The 26,608-nt window shown below is 35.6% G+C and overlaps 1 protein-coding gene across 2 annotated transcripts; it reads right to left on the bottom strand.

Annotated features, from left to right (window-relative positions):
- Positions 1 to 102: 102 nt before the first annotated feature.
- Positions 103 to 20,490, bottom strand: LOC104000350 (DNA repair protein REV1). Of its 2 annotated transcripts, XM_009422369.3 has the most exons (24): positions 20,251 to 20,490; positions 20,023 to 20,185; positions 19,591 to 19,706; positions 19,427 to 19,503; positions 18,286 to 18,752; positions 17,123 to 17,266; positions 16,811 to 16,943; positions 16,646 to 16,734; positions 16,492 to 16,542; positions 14,786 to 14,986; positions 12,014 to 12,133; positions 10,598 to 10,690; positions 7,963 to 8,022; positions 7,775 to 7,861; positions 7,610 to 7,693; positions 7,361 to 7,433; positions 6,947 to 7,015; positions 4,473 to 4,577; positions 3,924 to 4,357; positions 3,348 to 3,431; positions 2,702 to 3,261; positions 1,723 to 1,783; positions 700 to 961; positions 103 to 529 (listed from the first exon to the last, which is right to left on the bottom strand). In XM_009422369.3, the coding sequence occupies exons 1-23, from the start codon at positions 20,412 to 20,414 to the stop codon at positions 890 to 892; spliced, it is 3,507 nt and encodes a 1,168-aa protein (XP_009420644.2). In that variant the 5' UTR covers positions 20,415 to 20,490; the 3' UTR covers positions 103 to 529; positions 700 to 889. The 2 variants fall into 2 exon arrangements, with proteins under 2 accessions (XP_009420644.2, XP_009420645.2); XM_009422370.3 differs by lacking the exon at positions 3,348 to 3,431.
- Positions 20,491 to 26,608: the final 6,118 nt, after the last annotated feature.

Below are 26,608 nucleotides of genomic sequence, written 5' to 3'. Positions count from 1 at the left end.
TGCAATTGCTACTTTGTAATTTTTGGTTTTGCCTACAACTACAACTTGCAGGCATTTCCGCTTGCAGGGAACCACAGCCAAGGCTAACAGCAAGAAGCAACATTGCCCCAAGCTTAGGTCCGCTACATGAATCCTTTTCCCTCATTAATAATATAATATAAACAGTTCAGCACAAAAACACATTTGTCCTCAGTTGTATCAAACTTTGGAGACAACAAATTAGTTAGTAAGCGTCTGTCCTCTAAAATGTTTAAAAACGTAAGTTCTTGAATATATGCATCATATGTAGCCAACTTCATGTAAAAGAGTAACCGGATTCATGACGTTGTTGAGCCACAACGTACCATTTATCGGACTGTCATGACGTTGTTGGGCCACAAGATCTCACTGTGCTACTGGATACTGGTGTGGCATCAGCCAATTATCTTTCTATTTTCTTATAGAACAAACCAGGCTACCCACTGTAGTTGCTGCCACAAATAATTGATGCATCAACTATGACAGATCAACGCAATTCCTCCATTGTTTCCTGCAGAAAGGGATAATGATTAGAGTTTATTATGACTTCATGGTCCATTTTCACTGCCAATGCTTTAAAGTGTGCATCTCAAGCATGCCAGTGACATCAATAGAGAATCTAGAAGAGCAATTACATAGCCTCAACAAGCAAAAAGAAGAAAGAAGAGCATAAAAAAATACCTTTTATTTGTTACTTCATATTTTTTTGGATCATTCGTATCTCACTGCCAGGCATATATACATTATTAAAACCAAGAAGTGCTTGCTATGTACAAAACCAAAATTTTATCTGTGAACCCCCCACAAGGACCAAGCATCAATGTCAAGATGCAATGAACCCTGAAGCACAATGGTTCAACAAACAGCAATTTCATTCTTCACCAGGCTTTTCACGAATAACAGAAAGCCGTAATTTTCCTCCGTAGATCTCACTCATGGAAGCCTGACATTCATGGTTAAGATGGAATGTAGTTAAATCAATATCATATGAATTGATGTGGATGGATATAAAAGAACATTTGCAAACAAATCAGTTTGAACAACATAAAGAGCAAAAGAATTTAACAGAATGCACTGGAATCAATAAGAAGCCGCATGCTAACAGTGTACTCCACATGCTGATCACCTCAACATATAAGTATGAAACAGCAGCTTCATCACAATGGCGTTATACAATAGAAATAAGCTAATTTTCCAAAAGTTATAAGCTGGGTGATTGATAGCAGAGGTACCAAGTGTCAACTTATCTTATCAGATTATTAATTAAAGTTCAATTTCATTAAATTCAGATAGGTCACGATACTTATTCATTTGGTGCCACCTCCAAGCTAGCAACCCCCAAGATAGCCAATAATAATCGTTGGGGGATGGCATTTTGGTTCTTCCTCTATATTCTAAAAGTCTTGTTCTATGCCTTACCTGCCTGGTTGGCCTGAATCTACTAGGCTGAGGACTATGAAGCCCCATCCTGGCACAAGTCAGACCATAGTCTTGTGGCTTATTACATCTATATTCAATTCCAAAATCAAATCCAAATCTTTCATGGTCCCATCCTACCTACATTTTCTTTCTAACAGATAGCACTAGCCATGAGAAGGAATTAGTGAAACTTTTATATTATACTCCAATATTTTAAGACGAAGCACAAGACAAATAGTGTTACTAGAATCAGTTGAGGGACCATGTAACTTTCAAAGCATTTACCTGAAAAAGAGGAAGTGTACTGTTGTATACTCGCAATAACAACTTTGACACCGTAGAAAACCTGCAACAACCAATAATGTAAGGATGGGGAGTCAATAGATCAAATATTAGAAGCAAAACACAAGTGAAAGCAAAATTTGGCAGCCACCTAAAAGACTTAATGATGTATCGAATCATAATAAGAGAAGGTAGTTTAACAACTCACAAGAAGGAATGCTGTGCCAGACAGCACAGATCCACACAACCTACCAAAGATACCAAGGAATGCTGTGACATTGGACATGTATGCATCACACGGTATGCATGGTGCAACAACAGTTCTAGTCTCAAACTTTGTCATGAGCGTGGAATAATAGGCCACCATTCCGACATCATTACCTTCACTGATACATTAGCATACTAGGCTAGGGCTCTGGCTGTCAAGGATATGAAAAGACAGTCCCTACTCCCAAGGGCATCAGACTGATTTTTGTAAAAGGTCATACGTGAACATATCAGCATAGCCTTTGAAAAAATACAGGGTGAAGACTTAAAAGTACAGAGTAAAATTATGATGTGTTGGTTTGATAGCAAAATATAGACTGCACTGGGCTATGACCTATTCAATAAAGGGATTACATACAAATGATCCTTCTTGTGGATTGGAATATGTGTAAGCTTCTGACCTTGATTGAAGAAACTCTCTTTCAAATTGGGTCTCACATCAAATTCCATATTGTACAAAAGCAATAGATGTTTAAACGGCAATTGTACCAGGAATCTTGCATCTATCCTCATCAAAGTGTATATCATATTCTATAAACTGGATATGTAAGCATGAAGGCACTTATCAAAATCTTTCATTTAAGTTAAAGTCAAGAATGCTTTGCAGCACAGATACAACAAGGATGGCTAAAACATGATAAGCATTTGAATATGGACTGAAAATATAGTTAAACAGAAAAACTAATCTTCATAAGGAGTTAAATAAGACTCATACCGTTTCAGAAAACAAAAGCAGTTGTAAAGCTCCTCCACATCAGATCCAATCTTTAGAACAATATACTGCGAAATAACCTCATGCAAGCTATGAAGTGCTTCATCATATTCTTCACAACTTGACTCAGAAACTGATGAAAGCAATGGAGTTATAGACTGAAGAATAGAAGAGAGAAGAATATCCTTGCCAGATTCGGCATACAACATAGCAATTGCATTCAAAAAGTAGCTGTTGCTTATCTTGAATTTCTCCACCCAAAATGGTGGACTGCCCAACCAAAGATATGATTTGGTATACCATGGACTGGAATGTTTAACACTGTTTGGAACATCAAACCCAAAAGGAACATCCTTACATACTTTTATTTTCCTGTGAACTGGAAGGAAGCCACATATATCAGCCTTTACATCTTCAGGCAACTGTTCCAGAACTGAAGCATCTGCTTGGCTAAGCGATGCAGGCATTAACTGTTGTGGCCCCATGGTTGAGGTAATATGCAGCTCGTTTAATCTTGAGCAAGAATTGTGTGATTGAATTTTCAGACATGTTCTCTCCACAGACTTAACAAAAGTCAAATGAAGGATCAAAATGTTAGTAGTCCCACAAGCAAATACAACCTGGAATAGCTAAAACAGAAGATATGCACCTTCACATTTTCTAATACAGAGACTTGCGCCTTCTTATTTGGATTCTTACTTCTACAAGGATCAACTGTTTTTGGATTCAAAGTCTGGGATGGTCAAGAAAAGAAACACAATAACCAATAAAGAATAAAAAGGACAACCAGCATTCTGGCAGTTCAATTTTCTACAGTGAAGCAAATTTTTATGGACACATCTAAAAGAAACTCATTCAAGACAATTATTTCATCTGTTATACAACATGGCTGAAATGTTTCAGTCAGCATAATCTGAACTTAGAATGAAACAGCAGATTAAAAGATCTAGTTTTCTCAAAGAACAGTAATCTCTTGCAAAAGTCTGCAACTAAACAAGAAAAACCCAGAATTATAAGAGAAAGCAAAAAATTAAGTAAATCAGCAAAAATGTTTTTTAAATAATATATCTTCAGCACAAACACTAAAGATACTATTGGTTTTTTCCATTAAATTTCCCCAGTGATTTGATTAGTCTGACACATAAGAATAAATTGAACACAAGAAAATGAACCTTTTGCTGGAAAAAACATGAGTAACAGTATACTGTTGTCTGAAGACACACACCTCACGAACAGGCAGCTTCCCTTTATCTTTAGCACCTAAATCCAGTTCTGGAGAATCAACATGCCCACTAGCTATGTAACCATCAATAACATTAGTGTCCTCATTTGGCAAGGATACACTGGAGGAGCATGAGCTGCTGCGGCTACCCTTCTTTTCACTCTTCCTGATAAGATCAGAAAGTTCCCCCTCATAAATATCATCCATTTCCAATACTATATCTCTAGGAAGATCCTTAACTACATCTATATCTAGATCACATAGACGAGGCAATGCTGAGGCTCTCATTTCATAAGATCTGCAACACCTGGCATCCTTATCTGGAAGACAATTATAACCAGTATCACTATTACACAAAGACTTAGATTTCCCCAAATCTTGTTGATTTGAACCATATATGCATCTTGATTGAGGTTCCCCATTAGGCAATGGCAAACCTGTGGCAATGAAGAAGCTACTTGTAAACAGAATCAGGTAAAGAACATTAACAAAAGCAGGAGAGGTACTCTAAAGAGCAGGAATAAGAAACACAAAAAAGTGATAAGCTTTTACCTCCATTATCACACTGTTTATCTGCACAAGTAATTTGTTCACTTTTTTTTCCAGTGTCAACCGTGGAAGAACTGAGCCACGATTCTAGTGCATTGTCCACATGCCCTTTGAAGATGACCAAGAAGCAGAAACAGATATTGCAATAAGTATCACAAATAAAATATACAAAAATGAAACAGGACTTCACATATGTGTTGATTAGTTCTACATCATTTATGAGATACATGCATAGACAAGCAAAATTTTTAAAACTTTTAATAATTTCATTAGTAAGTACACATATATGCACCGAATCTTAGAACCCTGTGTTGATTAGTTCTAAAAAACTAAGGTAATTCTGGTAACTTAAGTGCTGGGTGACATACAGCTAAATCTGGTTCAGAATCATGATTTTATCTTAAATTTTGTACAGAGAGAATTTACAGCTTAGTTAGGTACTCCTATGTGTACCATCTAGCAAAAAGTTTCTGAAATATAAATCATGTAGAAGTGTTTTAAAAAGCATTAGGCGCCAAAAGGCGCCCGCTCGACTGAAGTGAGGCGTTCTGAAATATTAAAATATAAAAAATATATGATACAGTTGATAAATATGATTAACAATGCTAACTCGGGACTATTATATGGTAACAGTAGTTAACACTTAATAATAATAATTAAGTATTAATAATATACTATTAACAGTATTTAATCTACTGCTAACAAGAGTTAGAGGAGAAGAAAAGAGTCACCGACAATATAACATGGGGAGAGGGCGAAGCGATGGTGACGGAGGAATTTTTGGACAATGGCAACGGTGGCAGAGGGAACTGTGCACGAAAGCTAGACCATCGGGCTCGTCCGTTGACGATAGAGGAAGCGTCAGACATGTGCATCAACAGTGGAGGCAGTGGTTGTGCACGAAGGCAGTGGCAGGAGCAGAGGTGAATCAGGGCAACGAAGCATTTATGGGTTCGGGTCACCCGAAGGGGGGGTGGCGGTTTACTGTTTTGCTTAGTTGGTTCGATTGAACCAACTAAGCTAATGTTTAACTGAACTAGAGTTGATCATATGGTACGATTGCTTTGCTTCAATCGGGCACTTGCCCGAAACGCCCGACGCCTGGGTTCAGGCGAGCGCCCAGGTGGCACTTCACTGAACCGCGTAGCCCGACTATGTGAGGCGCTCGAGCCTCACCTCGCCTCGCCTCACCTCACCCCACCTCACTTGAATACCCGAGCGCTTTTTAAAATTATTGTCATATAGAAGTGTGCTGGGGTTGCTATTTAGGCATTCCAAAACAAGTAGATAAATAAAGAACATAATCACCATTTATGAGTAAGAGAAGTGGGATCGTCCTGGTCTTGCTACAGATCATCTCATTGCAGAATTTTCTCAAGATTGAAAGACATGGTGCCATAATAAAATCTTTGTTCTAGTCTTGTTAGTTGACTTGACTGATTTTCTCCATCACGTGATTGATGTTCAATTGAGTGATGCATACAAACACAGGATATGAATTTGAATAAGTATCCAAAAAATCAAATGGGAAAAGCACTTGCCTATTTTGTTGCTCCTAGCACACTAACAGGTTTGAATTTAACCAATACTATGAAGTATGAACTTAATGTAGCAAAAATGTAGTGCTAGAGGGTCTTCATGGCGGATAGTCCACAGTAGGTCATATGAGTCTAAAGTGGATCACCAGTATTAAATCACAAACTTATACTATTAAAACAAAGTAAAGATTCAACCACCAAAGACCTAAATAGTTAACTACACATAAGGTTTGTGTATAATTCCTTTTTCTAAATAATGAAAAGTAGACGATATTAAAATAACATGTAACATAATAATCTACATTCTACAATCTATCAAAAATATCAATGTAAAACTAATCCAACAAGCTGTTGTAATTATAAAAATGAAGATAAGGAAGAAGGAAGAGGAATAAGAAGTCCAGAAAGAAGATAAATGTAGAAGAGGAGGACAAGGCAGTGATGGAGGAAGAGGAGGATATGTACTGGAGCAAGCCACAAGTAATGGCAAACGAGGCGCACAAACAATGGTGGACAATGAGAGCACAGGTAGTGGTGGGGGAGAGGAGACCCTCGTGTGAGCCCTAGCACATCGCACTTAAAAATAAAAGCCCAGTTTAAAGTGGACTTGGCCACACCTTCTGGTTTTACGCAATCCCCATCCTGGTCACTGGTCAGACACATAAATGCTAGTTGAACTGTATCAAACCATGCAAAATTAAAATCCTTGACAAAAAGTGTATCACTTTTATCCATATGTTTCTCATAAACCATGTAACCATATGCAGTACAATTTGTTGAGGGAAGAGAAAATAAAATGAAAAGGGAAAACGATAATTCACCGCCGTTTAGTTGCATTGCTATGGTGCTAAATAATATGATATCATAGACAAAATGTATCTCTCATTGGAGTTTACAGCATTTATATGTCCAGAACTAAATCAAGGATTCCACATATACCTTTTCTACTAATATCCGAGCTCTCAAGCTTTGTCATGTGCAAGCCAATGCCACGAACTTCCTTGACATCTATATGAGAGTACTCATAGTCACACTCTTTGACAAAAGTGCATAACAAATCAAGAAAACTATCATAAACACATGAACTTCAACTTCATTTTTCATCACCCCAATGACCTAAAATACATTGATCGAAAGAAGACATAAGTAAAAGATGTGTTATTGACTCTTGAGAGAAACTCCAGATATGTGCAATATGTGGCCCCAAACGCGTACCAATTTGACCCGGCGTAAAGAAGAGAGACCGCAATGGTTGTGGTTGAGCATTGATATACACAATAGCCAAATTAAGACACTGATCTAGAAAAACTTAATTAAGACCTACCAAATCTAGAAAGCTTAATTAAGACCTACCAACATGAAAAGAAGCAAAAATCTGCTTGGCTATTCTCTGAAGTGCAACTACATTATCTGTGGCAACAGGTACCTGCAAAAGGATGAGTTAGTCGAGTGTCAGGGGTGTTTGTTGTGACATGTAAAGAGAAGGCATAACACCAAAGCTAGTGAGAATCGCCAAGAGTGTATAATTATATAGCACATTGTCAAAGGCATGTCAAAACAAAGTAGCAACCTACTACTGTGTTCATTATGTTTAGTAAATACCGTAATGGACCGGCTCACACTTTCACAGTCTCCACAGCCCATAAACTTTAATGGCTTTGCTGCTCCTTTCTTTCTTTTTTTTACCTAAAAGACACACTAAAGACGTTACAAAAACAAATCTTTAAAGCCCTTTGCATCTACAATTATCTTTGCATGGGGGAATACCTTTAATGTAATAGCACGTCCTTGCAATCCACATCCTTGCAGCCGCAATGAGACCTCCTTGCAGAGGTTCACAAGGAAATGATGACACTGAAAATACACAAAGTAACAATATCATCTAAACGGTAATAATGCAGCAGGAGGAAAAACCTAAAGAAATAATAATCTCTAATTTCTAGCTCAAAACCCACATCTGTGAGGTTATTGAACCTAATTCCCCAATTAACTTCAGCTCCGACGGATTTTCTTTCCTGAAAATAAATGTGAATTGCGAGAAAGTCAATACATGAGATAACTGATTGTCAAACTAGAAAGTGGCAAATGCACAATATGAACACAGCATGATAGTATTCATAGATGCCCACTAATGGTAAGCCTTCATGCCCCCACAGAGAATCATTGAAGAGATCTGCTCTGATTCTTTCTGTTCAAGTTGTACCATGGGAAATACTTATTTTTTAGTATTTTCAACACTAATCTGAGTAATTCTGACCAAGAAGAAATGAAAAACTGAAAACACAACTTGCATTAAAAAACAATTCAAATAACCACATGATAAAATCATTTAAATTCAACAAATTGTTGAACCATTGGCCATCTGCAGTTCCAGATGTGTTAACTCTGTGAAGGGAATCAGTAGTCTTTCCTTAACTCACTCTTTGAATTAAGCAATTGCTAATTAAAGGTGTGTCTGGCTGTAATGATAGAAGGTGCAGGAACTCACTTAATTGAAGTCAAATTCCAAGAACTACAGGGGTGGAAGTTAATTACTCATCGTCTGGGTGGAAGTTGAGCCAGAAGTGTATTCCATTCACTTTATTTTGTTTGTTTGTCTGCAAGTGAACCCTTGAACTATAGCTTCATACACTTTTCATGTTTGGTCTATGATATGTCCCACAAGAAAATGAAGGTACAACCACCATTGAGAACAAAGAGGTAGATGCATTAAATCCATGGAATAACTTACTTCAGTGTTATAAAATTTGTTTTTACTAGATCAATGACATAATAGATTATCCCTCAATATTAAGTAGAATATGTCAAAAATATTGTTCTTAAACATTTATTAATCTATTACTTAACTACTAATGATATGTTTAGCAGTTGCATTGAATTGATTTATTACTGAACTACAAGAAAAGTACATTGTCATCTATATGTTTACTAGAGAATCTTAATAAAATATTCAATACTAATTTCTAATATTTAATTATCTAAATAAATTGATTAATACCCAAATAAATACTAAAAATATGTTATCCTTTACTGTTTATCAGAACATACCAGGAGATACTTATTATTAAACTATTCACAGAGCAAAATTAAATTATTAATCTGTTAGTAATATATCCATTAATCACATAAATCTAGTCTATAGTTAATAATATATATATATATATGAGCAACATAATTTATCTACTAGTAATAAATGAATGGCTGCAACCTTCATAGGGAAGAGAGAGAGAGAGAGAGGAGTTAAGCAACTGAAAGGATTCAACTAGCCATGGTATCAGATTTTGCCTGGATCAATGCGTATCAGGCAGTATCTACCAGTCCAGGCTTAAATCAGCATGAAGACCAGACTTTTTGCCAGTTCAGTCCAATAAGCAAGGTTCAAAAGTTCTGATATATTTGCTGCCTTTTTCAGTATCTCTTTCTCCCAATCCCAACCCACCTCGTTCCACCCATTGCTTGCCACCGCCGCTCACTTGCTTGGTTGACACCACCACTCGCTTGGTACTTCTCCTGTGCTTCCTCTCCCCCTCTGAGTCTGCACTTTCCCTCCCCCTCCTCATCCTCTCCTCTTCTCCTCCTACTCCTTAAATATAAGAACAGAAAAAAGAACTGGGATTTTTCATTCAACATTTTATGTTTTCTTTAATCAAATTTATATGTATAGGCTAATAGCAGCTTGACCTGTTGTTTCTGTTTCTGAATCTTATATGTCAGAGTAACCCTGATCATGAAATTTGTTTCTTGTAGTTTTATCATGTATACCTAAAAAGTCAAAATAAATAGCGAATTTAACTAAAAAAACCAACTTGACAAGCCAGCTACTGGGGCAAATTGCCTCGTATTGTGCCAATAAGGTAACAACTGACACCAAGGAGTTCACCGAATAGAACCCCAAAACGACTGAGACCAAACATTTTCTTTCTTTTACTTTTACTCTCATTCCTTGCAGATGTAATCAGCTAACCCAATTTTCTCTCAAGCAAATGGATCAAATAGGTATTGAACCTAAACCATGGCATCTCTCCTCATACGGGTTTGGGGTTTCCCCCACAAAGTCGTTGTATCCATCCTCGTCCACCATAGTCCCCTCTCCAAACTTGCCTGCTGTGCTGAAGTTGGAAACTTTTTCTTTTTCTTTATCCGTTCAATTAGATGTTTCCCCTTAAGCACTACAATGTTGGAAGGCAAATATATATTCTTTAGAGCAGCATATACCATGACAGCCATTGTCCGCTGTCAACAGGTAGTTTCCTGTGGAATTTCTCCAAATAGCAAGAAAACATGCAAAAAGCACAGTGAAGTGGTGTGAATAGAATCAAAACGAAATCACCAGGAAACAACTTAAAGTCACTATGCTATAGCAGCTTATTGGAATTGAAAACATGATACCTAAGCATTATAAATTAAGAATATTCTAAATAAAGACTACGAGACTATAAAAAATGTGAATTAGATAATAGGTTATAGAGCATTCATTATGTTATCTTTCGACATAATTTCTTTTCGAAGTTGACACAACTTCATTTGTTGTCTTTACAAAATTATTTGCAGACCATTAACTTGAATACAACATTTAAAAGCATGTCAAACCTGAACAACTTCAACTGTTCGATTATCAATTCCTCGACAATAATTCCACAACATATCACCAATTCTTATACCAAAGTCCTTCTGTAGAGCTTCCTGGAAAAGAAAACACAAACATGTAAGTTGGACGGTTCCCCATTGTAGGTTGCACCCTGAAAGTAAGTTAGATAGAGATCATTTTAGTTTTAACCAGTCTTTGATAGCAACCATATACTTTGCAATTACTGGCTGGCAGTTATTACAAAGATATTTAACTTTGGTAATAACCATGTACTCAAAACTGAGAGTCAGACCAAACAATAAAATTGTCAGGTAATAATAGAATCCAGTTCTGGCAAATGATGGTTACATCCATTGTAAGAACTAAGAACTAAGAAGCATAAAATGAGAAGGGAACTAATAAGCTGGCATCATCAGACAGGAATTAATGAGAAGCACAAAAGTCATCCAAAAAGTAAAGGGATCAAGGGCTAGAATTTGTATCTCGAGTTCAGAAACCTGGCTGAACAACCTTGTCCAGATGCAAGCAACTAACTGCTTCCTCTATACGAGAAAAGACAAAAAGACATCCAAAGAAGTAACAGCCACTAGAGAAAGTGAAATGGAGGACCCAGTAAAGGATTTACAATCTCTCAAATTCTTGCTTACTATAGTGCTTCAACTAATTCAACTCTCTAGAGTGTAGACTATATCCATAAAATGCTTCAAGTTCCATGATTGTAATGATCTTATAAATTAACCGATTTTTCTATGAGGAGAGTGATAAAAATGGGCAAAATACCAAAAAAACTAAAATGTAAGATATCCTTTAGTTTTTTACATCATGTTGACAAAATATGAATAAGCCAGTCTCAAGAACTAAACTGCATTACAAACAAAACATAAACTTACGATTATAAAAACATATTATGACCACTAAAAACAATTAAAGATTAGTTCAGAAACCTGGCTGAACAACCTTGTCCAGATGCAAGCAACTAACTGCTTCCTCTATAAGAGAAAAGACAAAAAGACATCCAAAGAAGTAACAGCCACTAGAGAAAGTGAAATGGAGGACCCAGTAAAGGATTTACAATCTCTCAAATTCTTGCTTACTATAGTGCTTCAACTAATTCAACTCTCTAGAGTGTAGACTATATCCATAAAATGCTTCAAGTTCCATGATTGTAATGATCTTATAAATTAACCGATTTTTCTATGAGGAGAGTGATAAAAATGGGCAAAATACCAAAAAAAACTAAAATGTCAGATATCCTTTAGTTTTTTACATCATGTTGACAAAATATGAATAAGCCAGTCTCAAGAACTAAACTGCATTACAAACAAAACATAAACTTACGATTATAAAAACATATTATGACCACTAAAAACAATTAAAGATTAAACAAGGGTTATTATCCAGGTAAATGAAGAAAGAACCTTCGGTATCATGTACATCTGACCACAAGTTTGAATTTGTCTGCTCTTCAGCTTCTCATATGTAGCATACCCAATGCCTGGAAGTGCCATGACAGGAAGATCTTTCAAATAGTCCTCAACCTATCAAGCATGCAATTTGATTCCACTCAGAAAAAGGTTAATCTATAAAACCAACTATCCTCATGTACATAATAGATACCACCAGGCAAAAGTAAACAAATTTATATAACACTGAATTAGACATCAACCAGACTTTTTAGCATTGCACACAAATTCTAAAGAAGAATAACGAACATACCGCAGAACCAGATTATATGTATGATTGTATTGGGCAGTATGACAGTACCAACACTGTTCCAGGCAGTACAGGCACTGGATCGGGTCATACCAATCCTGTACTGGGCAGTACAGTACAGGTCTTGTACTGGGCATACTGCCTGGTTTACACTGGTCTGTGCACTGCTAACCAATCGAATTTGTAAATATCGCCTGTATTGATTACAATCTCCTCGATTTAAGGTCTTGACACATCTTCATCAAGGCCCTAACACATCTTCATCAATCCGTAACATGGTGTATTGGCTCCATACCATGGTGTGATCTCTGATCCCATCACATGTATGTCCATTCCTCTCACAATGCCTAACACTACGTCAACTTTGATACCATTTGTCACAACCCAACTTGATAGGACAACTGACCCATTAATTTCATTGACCTGAATCATTATCCCAAAATTAAGTCTAAGTTGACAATAGTACACATATCAAGCCTTTATAAATCACTTCAAGTCCTTTCACTCCTGTCCTATAGGGATAACTTGAGATGTTACAGTCCTACCTGAATACAGCATTAACATGCTTTTTATTCTACAGCAACATCTTAAACTAATAAATCTGACTGGTCTTTCTGTTAATAATTAAAAACTCTTCCTCTTCCATACACCTATCTGTCATTATATTCAAATATTTCGAGAGCATCTCCCACATAAACTGCGTTGAAGAGAGTTGTGTCTTAAAGACATGCACTGATCAACTAATAGTACTAAACACCTGCTTGTTTGTGTTAAAATGGTTAGAAAAGGTAAAGGATGAAGTTTACATCCAATTTAGCTTACTAAATCGCTATTCAAGGTGAAAAGTGACATTTTATGTTCACAACTGCCTACAAGATCTTCTAAATGGACCAACAGAACCAATAGTATGTGTAATTAGACAATTCATCAGGTAATAAAAGAAACCTTAAATAAGAAATTTTTATGTGCTTATGGGAAAAAAACAAAGTGCTGATAAAACCAAAGTACGACAACTATCTTCAAATGTTCCTACTTTGAAATGAAAATATCCTCCTTTCCTGTAAAACTTTGTTAGAACTATTAAAAAACACTTGAAAGGAAAAAAGATAATATTTCATTCATAAACACAAACATATACTGATAAAAAAAAAAGTATAATCTGAAATTCAAAATTTTAAAACTTGAAAAATTGTTTAGAATTTTGCAATAAATAGAAAAGAACAGCCAGCAAAGTCCAAATTCCTAAAAGTTATGTTTGAAAAAATTATTTTGATAATACGCTTTGACCTATATAAAGGTAAGAAGTCAATTCTTATGTGAATCCACGGTTCCTAACATGAAAAGCTATATTATTATAATCTAATCAATGCAAGTTCATAGGCTTGCCTCCTTTCTGCAAAACTAACAGCACTCTCATGCTCGGAGATACAATAAACCAAAAGCTCAAGTCTCCTCACCGTAACATGATCTGTTGACACAGATATGGATTGTCCTTTCAACACCCAAAAATAATAGAAGAATAGTAAGAGAAGAGAAAAAAATATTAAGGAATCTGGTGAAGGGGTCTACAATTGGGCCTATAAATAGCTGAAAGGAAGAGGACTTCAAATTTACTAACTTCTAATAACATAAAGTTTCAAACAGAGATGAAGCATACATCTTAACAAATAAAAATATGCAAGAATCATAAATAAGTGAATGACATGAAAATTTTAGGATCTTCAAACTTCAAAGAGTAAACCAAAATGCTAATTACAGGAATAAGAGGAATCAATCAAAACCTATCATGGAATCATAGCAACACATAAAATATTTATCCTTCTTTGATGGGCAAAAAAACCAAGAGAAAATCCAGAACATACATACCTATAATGTATAAAGACAAAAGGATAACAGTCAAAGGAAAACCGTAAAGTGGATGATTTAAAAACCATGCTCAACAGTGATGAGCAAGTTCTGAGTTATTAAGGTATTAAATTTTGCAGGAATACTGACATTATCACAGGCATTAGGCAGCAACAATGGCCATCAGAAACCTTTTAGTAGTTATGGTCGAATGAACAGTACACTAATTTATCCAGCAAATACATTCAACAAAGAAAGCAAAATTCACATCCCTAAAAAAACAATTTGGCTTTATGATATTGCAACAATCTACTCCCCAATGTTCAAGGGGGAATTCACAGTGCAACTGCCTGCAAAAGAAGCATCAAATTTGAGGTAGACTGGTAAGCGAATGCGACCAACCTAGATTGGTCAAGGCATAATCAAGAACTAAGATTCGACAAAAAGTAGAAAAGAAGCTGAGCAACTTAGCTCCTAACCTGTATTTTTTTTTTTTTGAACTAGCAAAAGCAAAAAAAGAGAAGTACAATAATATCCTAGAATTGCTACTCATATATGCAAACCTCAGCATGAAATTTGAGATTGAACAAGAACCACTTAGCATGCACTATAGTGTCAGAGTCACACCTCACCTTCTCAGATGGAATGAATCGTTGGCCATTTGGTTTAGCAGATCTAGTAGCCAAATAAGCCAGAAGCAAATTTCCAGCAATACCTGCACTGGCTGTGCAGCGGGTGGTATCTTCGATCTCCTTCCTAATCATTGATGCAATTTCTTCAGGATCGTCGTCACATCCTGTCACATCCAAAAATGCTTCATCACAGCTTAACGCCTGCATTTTCCCATCAAACATTGTTTTAGGATAAAAAATTAACAAGAGCAAAAGATAGAGAGAGAAAAAAACTCCAGGATTGTTGTACCACCCGAAATGGTACAAAACGGGTTGTACATACTACATACCAAGGTTCGCAATACCGTACCGTACCGGTATTTCGACCTGGGTTCGGTACCGGTACGGTACGGTATGCCGAGCGGTACACCCAGGTGTACCGAGTACTGTAGCACCGCTACAGTGTTACAGTAGACTGTTACAGTGCTACAGTACCTCGGAACGGTAACCGTCGGTCCGCGTACCGAAAACTTGTCGGACCGGTACGTACCGCCCGTACCGGGCGGTATGGCTCGGTACGGCAGACCCTGCTACATACTACATACTAGTCCGGCCATGGGCTGGTGCATGGACCACCCTCGTTTTGAACAGTCAAGTCCAGTTCAATAAAATATAAAAAAAATCAAAAATAGCAATGGGCCCACCCAACTCGGCATTAAAAAAATCCTCAAATAGAAATTAGGGCTTGCAAATGCGAGCCCTCTTCTCGCGTTCAACACTGTTGCCATCGCTGCTGCCGCTACTTCTCCTCCTCTTCTTTCTTCTTCCTCCTCCTCCACCACTTCTTCTTCTTCCTCCACCGCTTCATCTTCTTCCTTCTTCCTCCTTGTTCCTCCACCACCCCTTCCTATTTTCCCTCTTTTTCTTCCTATCCGAAACACCAGTACATACCAGTCACTGAAATGGGTCCAGTACTCAAAACAACGATCATTGAAAAAAACAATTAGCTTTCTTGCTAAAACAGGCAACCCAATGCATAAAGTTCCTCTATACAGGGTCAAAAGAGAATCAATATATACAGTCTTAACCCTGTAAGTAGAGAGGTTGTTTCATTGACTCACCAAAATCTCAAAGATGCAAGGTTATTATGGCACCAATGGTTGCCCTCATTTAGCTTTCTTGTAATCATTTTATTAATTTTTCTGTCAGTTGGGACTCAAAAGCAAGGTAAGCAATACCGAATACTACCGCCCGGTACGGGCGGTACGTACTGGTCCGACGATAAACCGGTACGCGGACCATCCGCTACCGGACGGAACGAATAATAATAATAAAATTATATATATATATATATATAATTTATTTATAAATATTTTAGAAAAAGGCTCGGCGACGTCGCCGAGGTGCTTATATATATATATATATATATATATATATATATATATATATATATATAATTTAAATAAACGAGGCGACGTCACCGAGGCGATGCGACGTCGGCTTTTAAATAAATAATATATATATATATATATACACCGCCTGCGAGTTAAATATAATATATATACCGAATGGTATATCGCTCGGTATACCATTCCGTACCGTACCAAGCGAACGTCGAAACGTCAGTACGGTACGGTATTTCGAACCTTGCTCAAAAGTCACATTGCAAGATACCCCCTAACATTTTTCATATTAATATATGTTAACTAGAAAGAGGTAACATGCACCTGAACTTTGCTGCAGTGTTTATGCAATATACTATAAAACTGCTCAGCTACCTGCAGAACACTAAAGAAAGATGTGGAAGGAGGTTCAAAAACATTAAAACTGACTAGTGTAAAGTTTTATGATAACAGAATCAATGTGAAGAAATGCATATACCTCTTCATAAGCCTCAAAGTCATAAGGCAAGATAACAAGATGAGGGCAGCAAGCCTTGGCATCTCTGACAAACGTCCCAGCCTTCACTCCTGAAATCCAAAACATAAATTGTGCTTTACAACAAAGAGTATGCCACACTAAGATGTATCTCTTATAAAACTTCACCATAATTTCTTGCCACATAATTTGCAGAGGATATTTCAGCTGTTCCTCTAGGATTGTTCGAGTGGCACACTGCTACAGGCTTATCTACCAAGTCTGGGAAGTTTCTTATGATCACTGATACAAAAAAGCAGTCCTGAAAAGGAAAAATAAAATATTTTAGTACACAAGTAAACATGCAGGCAGAAACAGCAAGTATGATTCAGCAAGAGCGCCATTAATATGGACAAAAACATTTGAAGCAAAGACCACAGACAAACATTATCATCATTATTATGTTAAAAAAAAATCTTAGTAGGTGAAGATGAAAATTACCATATCTACATGTATAATTGAAGCTTTCTGCTTGGCCACACAACAATTGGTTTTCTCATTGCTGCTCTTATATCCAGTGAGCAAGTTAGAGAAACGCTTTCGATATCGATTTCTCCAGGTTCCAATGAAATGCAGCCTAGAGCTCTGAAGTACCAAATGGTTAGATCTGAACTGAGTAACAAAATTCTTATCCAGTGAGTGAGTGAAAGGAAGAAAGAGGCAATAAAACTAACAGGATTCTTGTCCAAATTAAAAAAGAGAGAGTCAGGGAGAATATCAATATATCAATCATATATATCTTACACACACTAGATGTATAATTTAAGAAAATGACAGTATAACAGATACTAGTTCGTTTGAGATGATATAACAAGAAAAAAAAAATGACTTCTGGAACACTAGCATGAAAATATTACCCAAATATCTGGTGTGCAAAGAACAAGTATACAGCATTCAAATAATTATAAAAAATACCTACTAAAGAAGCCTTGATGCATCAAAATAGCCAACTGTATGGATCAAGGAGTGATCTATAAGGTCTCAGATTAAGCTAACAAATTAAGTTATAGAATCCCAAATTCATACTTACATTAAGATTTTTATAAGAAAAACTTGCACGTAGAGTGCACCATTATTGATGAATTGACTAAAGAAACTCAGTACATGACAAGAGAAGCTTAATAAGCAGGAGTAATAGTAATATTAAAAGAAAAACTCCATTTCACCTATAAGACAAGAACCAAAACAATATATATTTACTTAACAATGACGAGAAAGATTCACATATCCCGTAATCAACTATGCTCTCAAGAGCTATCTAACCATTTTCTCCTTATTTAGGATGAATCTGCCATTAAATATCACTCAAGTACCATCTAAATGGGCATAATATCTGCTAGAGCTTTGGGACTTCCAATAATATTCTTCAGTTCTCAATTATGAAGAAACATGATTAAATTGAAAAAAAAAAACTAATGGTCTATTAAACATCATCAAACTTTGAAACTAAACCAGGAAGAACACAATGAAAATATCAACATGTTCAAAGATATGATGTGACACTTATACAGCACATGTAGCAAAGCTATATAGAAAAGAAAGGTTATAGAGCTTTGAAGAGACAAATAAATGAAAATTACAAGCAAACAGTCTTGTTTTATTACCTTGAAGTAGTTCTCCACGAAGTTTGGATCTGTAAGTGTTGAGTGTACCTGATTGGAAGCTCCTATGCAATTTACACTTGAATCCAAAGATTCATGTATTTTTTGATGGCCCATGTAACTCTTATTAATCATACTTAAAGGAGAAGGAATGGCACCAGATGCAGGTGGAACACTAAACTTGACCTCCAGATCAGTTGATTCTGGGTTTGCATTTATCTCTCCATACAATTTTTCAACTTTCATGCATTCCAACTCTTCAGTGGCTTGGCCACTGGGCCCATCGCATCTAAAACATTGGCCCTCTGGAGGTAATACTAATTGCTTAGGATCCACATCAATTTTCACATCCTGATTAACAGTAGTTCTAGCATCATTACAACTTGAGATGCCCTGGTTATGAAAGTAAGTTGAAAGTTTCTGTTGTTTGCAGGTTCCATTCACAAGCCCTCCAAGTTGATAAGGAGCACCTTAAGAAAAAATGAAAAGGCACAAAAAGTCGGAATCAATAACTTGTCAACTAAAACAATAAGCACCTTGTCATTTTAGTATATAATAATGGAATGCATCTTTTATTAGTGTCCTATTTTCTCTTCCTTCTAATTAGATAGAAGTAGATATTTTGATAACTACTTCCATAGCCTACTGTGCAGCTAAACCAATAGATAAATTCAGGAGTCCTGCAGTCTATTAAGCAAATAAACCAATATAGAAATTTTCTAATTTTGCACCAATAATGAATCAATCTTACTAATATTGATTGTTGAAAGGACGATCAATACATAATAATAACTTGAATTTAATGATTCAAGTATTCAATATACCCAATCAAGTCATGCTTAAAGTTGGCAAACAAACCAAGGTATGCAAGTGAGTAAACCACAAAAGAAGACCTTTACAACACCTATAGTGATGGAAAACTATGCTTGAGATATATTATAAGACTATATACAGCTAAAAAATAAGAAAAATGACAGAAAATCTCTAAAGAACAATGTATGTAAATTTAGGCCTTTGCACCTACAGCAACAGTTTTCCATTGCTGTTCTCTAAAAATGTACCATAGGCATCCCCCACATAATCAGTTGAAAATAACTGCAGACTGAAAGACAATAAAATCAGAATGCATGGGGAGAAAACTCACAACTCAAGAGCCCATTAGCTGCCAGACAATCCAGCACCCACTGAGGTCTCACAACAGGCAGTCCATGGCTGAATGCCCTAAGCCAGAACAACCCAAACACGATACTCAGGGGGGAGCAAATTAAAAAAGATGGTGCAAAATTGACTAGAAAGACTTGTTCACACCGAAGGTTTCTCATTTTACTATCAGGTAGATTGCCACAAATGATATGAGTCACAGTATGCTTCGAGAAGTAATTCTCGAACCGCCCACCATGCTTCAGCATATACCCCCTCAGTTCCTGATAAGCAATTTCACCAACTCATCACAACAAATCACCAAACAGTACACCTTACAACATTAACATCAGTTGAGAAATGGGGATAAGTTTTAGTCATTTCCAAACCATCTTACAGCGAAAGCTAAAGCCTGCGACAGGATTTACAATTTTTTGCATCCCCTTTCACGTGTGTCCCAATAAATTTGGAAGGTAAAAGACTGAATAGCTGGTGATTTGAACATAAAACCTTCCGTTTTGATAAATGCTAACACTTAAATTCAATTCTTAATATAATGATAGCCCACTTTAAACATTTTTATTGGAGAAAAAGAAGAACCTGACTGGACGGAATGGTAAATCCATCAACGAAAATGGAAACCCCATGGAATATTCCCTTATCATCGCCGGAGTCAGCATGGCCGCTGCCAGCGCCGAGGGACGAAGTGGTCGCGTCTGCTTGGAACTGGGCCCGCAGCTTCCGGTTCTTCTCAACCATGTAACTACAAGAAGGGTTAAGCCCAAGAAAGAACGAGAAAAATAAGACGAGGAATAAAGTATAGAATACCTTCGAAAGTCGGCGAAAGGGGCCTTGGTCTTCGAGCGGAGAGGCCTTTGGGGGTTTGTGGTGGGAGGGTTTCTGCTCCTCTTGCAGGAATCACCAGAGGGAGCGGAGGAGGAGGGGAAGGCGGCGGCGTTGGAGGCGGCGCGCGATGAGGATCTCGAATTCATAGCGTAGATGGGACGGCGGACGAGACGGCCGATCGCCGGAGTTTTCTCGTCGTGGTACCGGGTTGCTTCGACAGGAAGCTTCTGATTCAGAGCGGCGAGGGGCGGTTTGGTATTTTAACCGCCATTTCATCTCCTTACTTCCGGCCCTCAGCGGCCCAATTAAAGGCCCATTCGAGCCCATTATAGGATTCATGGACTGAGCCATTAGTGCACGTGTGCGATGGTAGCCACCTTACGGTGGCAGAACGGATATTCCAACAATCACTGGGAATTAAAGCTGCCTGTTGTGTTTAGGTGTTTGATCATATCTCCATTAATAATGATATTATGAAATAAAATATAAAATAAAATACAAATACAGCAAGAAAAAGAGTTATAGTTGGAGCGGCAAATGCATTTGACCTCTAATTATACATCATATTCTCCATAGAATACTGTCTTTTCCTTCTTCGAATTCGGTTTATGAAAGAAGAACCGATTACATCTATCGTTAGTACGAGTATGTGAGGGCAAGATCAAATCAAAAATTAGAAAATGATAGCGCATGCTCTGAATTAGAAGCCTATCTCTCTTCCTCTTCCTCGAACCAAAATGAAAGAACATCAAAAGTTCATAGTGATGATTAGGTTAACTACTAAGCAAAGCACGCAGAGTTTTCACTCTTTCTTCTTTCAAACAAAGATCAAGATCTCATCAATTGCATCATAAACTGCAAAAAATGAGTCCAATAAGAGTCTTTGTAGATTACGCACACAGATTTAAACTGTTGGCGATCTTTTTCTCTCTTCGAATGAGTGACATAAATCCCATCAGTGTTCAGAATCTCATCCGGAGTAGTGATGGTCGGATGAGATGCATCTGCGCTAGTACGTTTCTCCAAAGATATGTGCATCCGTGGGCTATCCATCACCTTCAGATTCTCCACCCTTGAATTCTTGCAAGAGTTAAAGCTCAGGGCCTTCCTCAAGAACAGAATTCATCATACTTAATATAGGGTTCATGCATATCCTAATAACAAAGGAGAAGATGAAAGAAGAAAGAAAGAAATCACACGTACCGTCAGCGCACTGATGCATGGCTGACATGAAAACACGAAAAAGATGAGCGTTTCGGGGAAGAAGGTTGAAGTCTGATTTGTGTGCTCACCATAGATTCATCCACCTTGCAGGAGCCTCTCCACCATATCTTCCCATTGCCATTGATGGTTCCACCACCTTGAACAGTGACGTTTTCAGTATTACTAAGGAGTATCCAATGCCTGGAGTTCCTGCCACCCCATTCCTTTTGGTTCCTCGACGCTTCGAGTGTCCCCATGATCTGATCAGATAAGCAATGAGACCATTTTATCGTCCTTGCAGTACTGTGTGTTAGGGTTTCAACTGTGATGGATAACGCATTAGAATTCACAGTGAATGAAACTTGAGATTTGCAGGGGTCTTTAAAAGGTAACAGGCTTAAGGAGATAACATTTGTTCTTGGGTACCAATAGAATGGATCGAGTGGATGATGAGCAAGTTTTCTTCCACGCCTTTTCAAATGCCTGCAAAGCTTAACAATGACAATGCTTATAACTAAATGCACTACAAGAACTAATTTGAGATAGTGATGAAAGTCGAGTAAACACCATGAAATCAGAAGCTACATCTCCCTTGGCTCCGTAGTCTTGAACATTCACCACCTTCTGTGTTGAATCAGAGGAGCATTTCATGATGGTGGTGTTGAGTCTCTTATTTATTATAAGAGTGTTGAGTCTCTTATAAATTTTTACCATTTATAAGAGTTTTGAATTCACATCGAAAATAGCAAAAAAATACCATTTATTATTATGTGTCAGATGACAATTGATCCCGATATTCCTCAATCAACTAATGTTTAATTAGTTATAATTTTGTAATGAATACTAACACTCGAACCAGCCTCAGGTTTCTCTCTCTCTCTCTCTCTATATATATATATATATATATATATATATTAGGTGTGTAGGATCAACACACCTTGTTTAATTCCCATATCAAGACATGTCTGATAATAACATTTTAGATTTTGTCTCTCCGTTCATCAACGTTAACAGGACGCTACAGACATTTCTCTTCCTCGTAGTTATCCTACTTTTGTCGAATATGTTCCATTGTTTAATCACCAATTTGGAAGATAACTCCACCATCATGAAATGCTCCTCTTGTTAAGGTGGTGAATGTTCGAGACTATGGTGCCAACGAAGATGTGGTTGATAAAATTAATTTAAATAATTAGGATTAGACAAAGTTTTAGATTAAAATAAATAGATGAGAATGTGAAATTTTATTAGGATATGATAGATTTTTATTATTATTTAAAAAAATTATACTTTATCTTTTAGCTAATATAAATATATGTTCTTGGATCAATCCAAAATACTATAGATTGGAATTACTCAAAGTTCCTTTTAAGAGCCAATAAGTATGGTATCACAGCATGATTTGAAGAAGATCAATGACAAGCATCAAAAGTGTTCAGAAACAAGATGGTAATTATTGAAGTGTTTCTAATCAAATTCTTCTCATATTCAAAAGTGATAATTATCAATTTTGTGTCATTAAGATGAAATCTCTATTTATTTCATAAGAATTATAAAATTTGATAAAAGATAATTTTATTGAGTATGATATATAGGATCCTAATGTTATTAAAGATCAAAAAAAATAAATGAATAAGAATATGCAGAAAGATGCAAGAACCCTCTATATACTACAACAAACAATAGATAAGTCCCTATTTTCTCGAATCATGATAGCATCAATATCAACAAAAGCTTGAAAAATATTAAAAAGTGTATTTAAGGGTATAGACAAGGTAAAAATTTTAAAGATTTAAACTTTTCGACGTGAATTCAAAACTCTTATGATGAAAGATTAATCTATTGCTATTTTTTTCTCAAAAGTCTCTTTTATTGTGAATCAAATGAGATCTTATAGTGAAAACCTAAAAGATTCAACTGTAGTAGAAAAGGTTTTATGAAGTTTATCTCTAAAATTTGATATGATTTTTACCATTATAGAAAAAGATAAAGATGCAAGTATATTGTCTATTGATGAATTAATGGGCTCTCTTTTAGTTCATAAATAAAGAGTGAATAGATTTTTAAATAAAATTTCAGAACATACTCTTCAAATGAAGATAGATTATAAGAAGAATCAAAAGAAAAATTCAGAAATCAAATCTCAATGGAGAGATCAAAATGGTAAGGGTCATGGATGATCTAGTGCTCGAGGCAGAAAATAAGGTCAATCAAATGAGAGTCAAAGGAACTCCAACAAAGATAACAAAGAAACTCATCAAAGTTTTTATTAAAAAAATTGGACACATTGAAAAAAATTATTGGTATAAAAATAAAAATTCAAATGTTCCTCTCTACTTTCACTATAAGAAATATGACCATCTTGAAAAAGATTGTTGGAAAAAAAAATCAAATAAATTATAATAAAAAATAATAGTGAAAAAAAGGATGAAGAAAATATTTTCTTTATAGCATCTAATGAAGAATATTCTAGATATATTTGGTTTTTAGATAGTGGATACAATAATCATATGATAGGGTATAAAAGTTTATTTTAAAGACTTGATGATTTAATCAGATCTAATCATATCTATGGTATAGATATGAAAAGACACTAATATTGAAGTGGAAGGAAAAAAAACAATTGCTGTGAACACCAAATCTAGTAAAAAAATTTATTGATGATGTGATATTTATTTCTAGTTTAAAATAAAATCTCATTAGTATATGAAAACTAATGAAAAAAAGATATTATGCTATTTTTAATGATGAAAACACTTGATTTATGATAAGAAAATTAAAAAAATTAATAGCAATTGTGAGGATGACAAAAAAATAAAATGTTTTCCTTATTAATTTTGGATTTCTCCTTACATGTATACACTACTACTAATGAATCAATATTATAAACATAAATGCTATGATCATCTGAATTTTGTGGGTCTATGTAAGCTATCTTATATAGTAGCTATAAGATGAAATATCATGGCACTGGTCTTAATAATTAAGAAACTATAGCTAACGGGATGCATGCACAAGCAAACGACGAGGCTCTAAACTCTGATGATAGCATGCTTGCAACTAAGAAGTCACGAGAATAGAAAAAATCAATATTACCTGAAGAGATCAAGGATAACTTGGAAGCTACAACTAGTGACTCAAACAAAAAAGATATGATAATGAGATGACTTTAGAAAAATTTGAAAAGATTAAGAAAGAGAAACTAAAGACAAGGTGAGAACGGTAGAAATTGATAAAGAGTTGCAGCCTATGAAGCAATTGTCTACAAAAAAGGAAAATGACCCTATTTTTGTTAAGTTGGGTTATGATATGAATTCAAGGAAAAAAAATACTAATCATGATAAATGAAGCAACAAAAAATCATTGAGCATCAATAAGTTCCTAAAGGCAATTAAAAAAGGTTTTTAGATACATCAAGGGAACTCTCAATTCTAGTATTTGTTATGAGTAGATAAAAGATTTTAAGTTATATTTTTATACTGATAGTGATTGGGCGCAGATGATAAAAAAAACACTTTAGGATTTATGCTCGGCCTGGGCTCAGGTGTGATATCATGGATAACAAAAAAGTAAGAATGTGTTGCTCTCTCTGAGGAAAAAAATAAGATAGATAAACTAAAATCTAATATTACAATGATGAAGATTCTTATCTTCTATCAGCACACCAAACATATTAAAATTCACTGTCATTTCATTCATGATAATGGAGAAATTCAAATGAACTATTGCATTTGACTTGCCAATATTTTTAAAAAAGTTTTGGCAAAAGATTTTTTTTTTTTTCAAAGATAACTTCAAGTTATAACTATTTTGAATTAAGGGAGTACGATAAGATTAATTCAAATAGTTGGGATTAGATAAAATAAAAGATTAAAATTTAAATTAAAATAAATAGATGAGAGTGATAAGATTTATTAGAATATGATAAATTTTTTTATTATTTAAAAAAAATTGTACTTTTTCTTTTAGCTAATATAAATGTGTTTTTGGAAGTACTATTACTTTCTTTTATTTATTTATTCCCTAAAATTCTCAAGGAAAGCCAACAGTAGCTTCTGATCTCATGGTGTCATCTCTAATTTTATCACCATCTCAAATTACCTTCAGTTCTTGTTGTGCAGTTCAGTAATAATCATTGTTCTTCTTATGCTTTGTTGGCATTTGAGAAGGCGTGGAAGATAGCTTTCTCATCTTCTATTCCATCCGTTTTGTTGGTACTCAGTAACAAGCGCGATCTCCTCAAGCATGTGACCTTCAAAGGCCCCTGCAAATGGACACCCCATGGAATGTTCCTTTATCATCGTCGGAGTCAGCAGGGTTGCCGCCAGCAACGAGGGACGAATTGGTCGCGTCAGCTTGGAACTGGGTCCGGTTCTTCTCCCCCATGTAAACTACAAGAAGGGTTAAGCCCAAGAACGAACGAGAAGAAGAAAAGGAACAAGGCATATAATACCTTCCAAAGTTGGCCAAAGGGGAGTTGGTCCTGAATAAAGGATAAAAAAAAGAGAGGATATATATTTTTATCTATCATAAAAAAGATAATAATCATCAAGTCATATTCGATTTGGATCTTCCTTGTACCATAAAAAACTTTAATATATAAATCCTCTGACACTATATTACAATATTACAATGATCATAAGGAATTAATGATAGAAGATAAGATTTCCCCAACTATACTATACGAGGAAATCTCTCATTTGTATTCATGAAAAGAATTAAAATTTCTGTTATGTGAGATTAATTAATTATCCTGAATGAAACATAGATTTTCTTATAGGTTTTCTCACATAAATCCTAAGAATTTATATGATAGCTTTGAATTCGAAGTTACTATTAAGGGTGAGAAGAAAAGTTAAAAATTAAAATAGAAATCTAGTAGAGATCAACAAGGAGTCAACATAACCGACATACGATTTAATATGATTTGATAACTCTCGTCTATATTCATGAAAAAAATTAAAATTTTTATTATGTGAGATTAATTATAAGATTAATTACGAGTTATCCCCAATGAAATACAATTTTTCTCATATATTTTTTCACATAAATCCTGAAGAATTTATATCATTTTCTCACACTCTCTAAATACCATAAAGACAAAATCAGAAGCAACAAAAGTATTTTTTACGTCTTA

The sequence above is a fragment of the Musa acuminata genome, chromosome BXJ1-10 (genome assembly GCF_036884655.1).
Source record: "Musa acuminata AAA Group cultivar baxijiao chromosome BXJ1-10, Cavendish_Baxijiao_AAA, whole genome shotgun sequence".
Taxonomy (NCBI): domain Eukaryota; kingdom Viridiplantae; phylum Streptophyta; class Magnoliopsida; order Zingiberales; family Musaceae; genus Musa; species Musa acuminata.
This window is presented reverse-complemented; position numbering and strand designations above follow the sequence as displayed.

Coding starts and splice junctions, on each gene's coding strand:
- LOC104000350 (XM_009422369.3), bottom strand. CDS start 20,414: ATGAATTCGAGATCCTCATCGCGCGCCGCCTCCAACGCCGCCGCCTTC. Junction 16,735..16,810: donor TTATGTGGCAAGAAATTATG/GTGAAGTTTTAT, acceptor TTTGGATTTCAG/GAGTGAAGGCTGGGACGTTT. Junction 4,358..4,472: donor TAAACAGTGTGATAATGGAG/GTAAAAGCTTAT, acceptor TCATTGCCACAG/GTTTGCCATTGCCTAATGGG.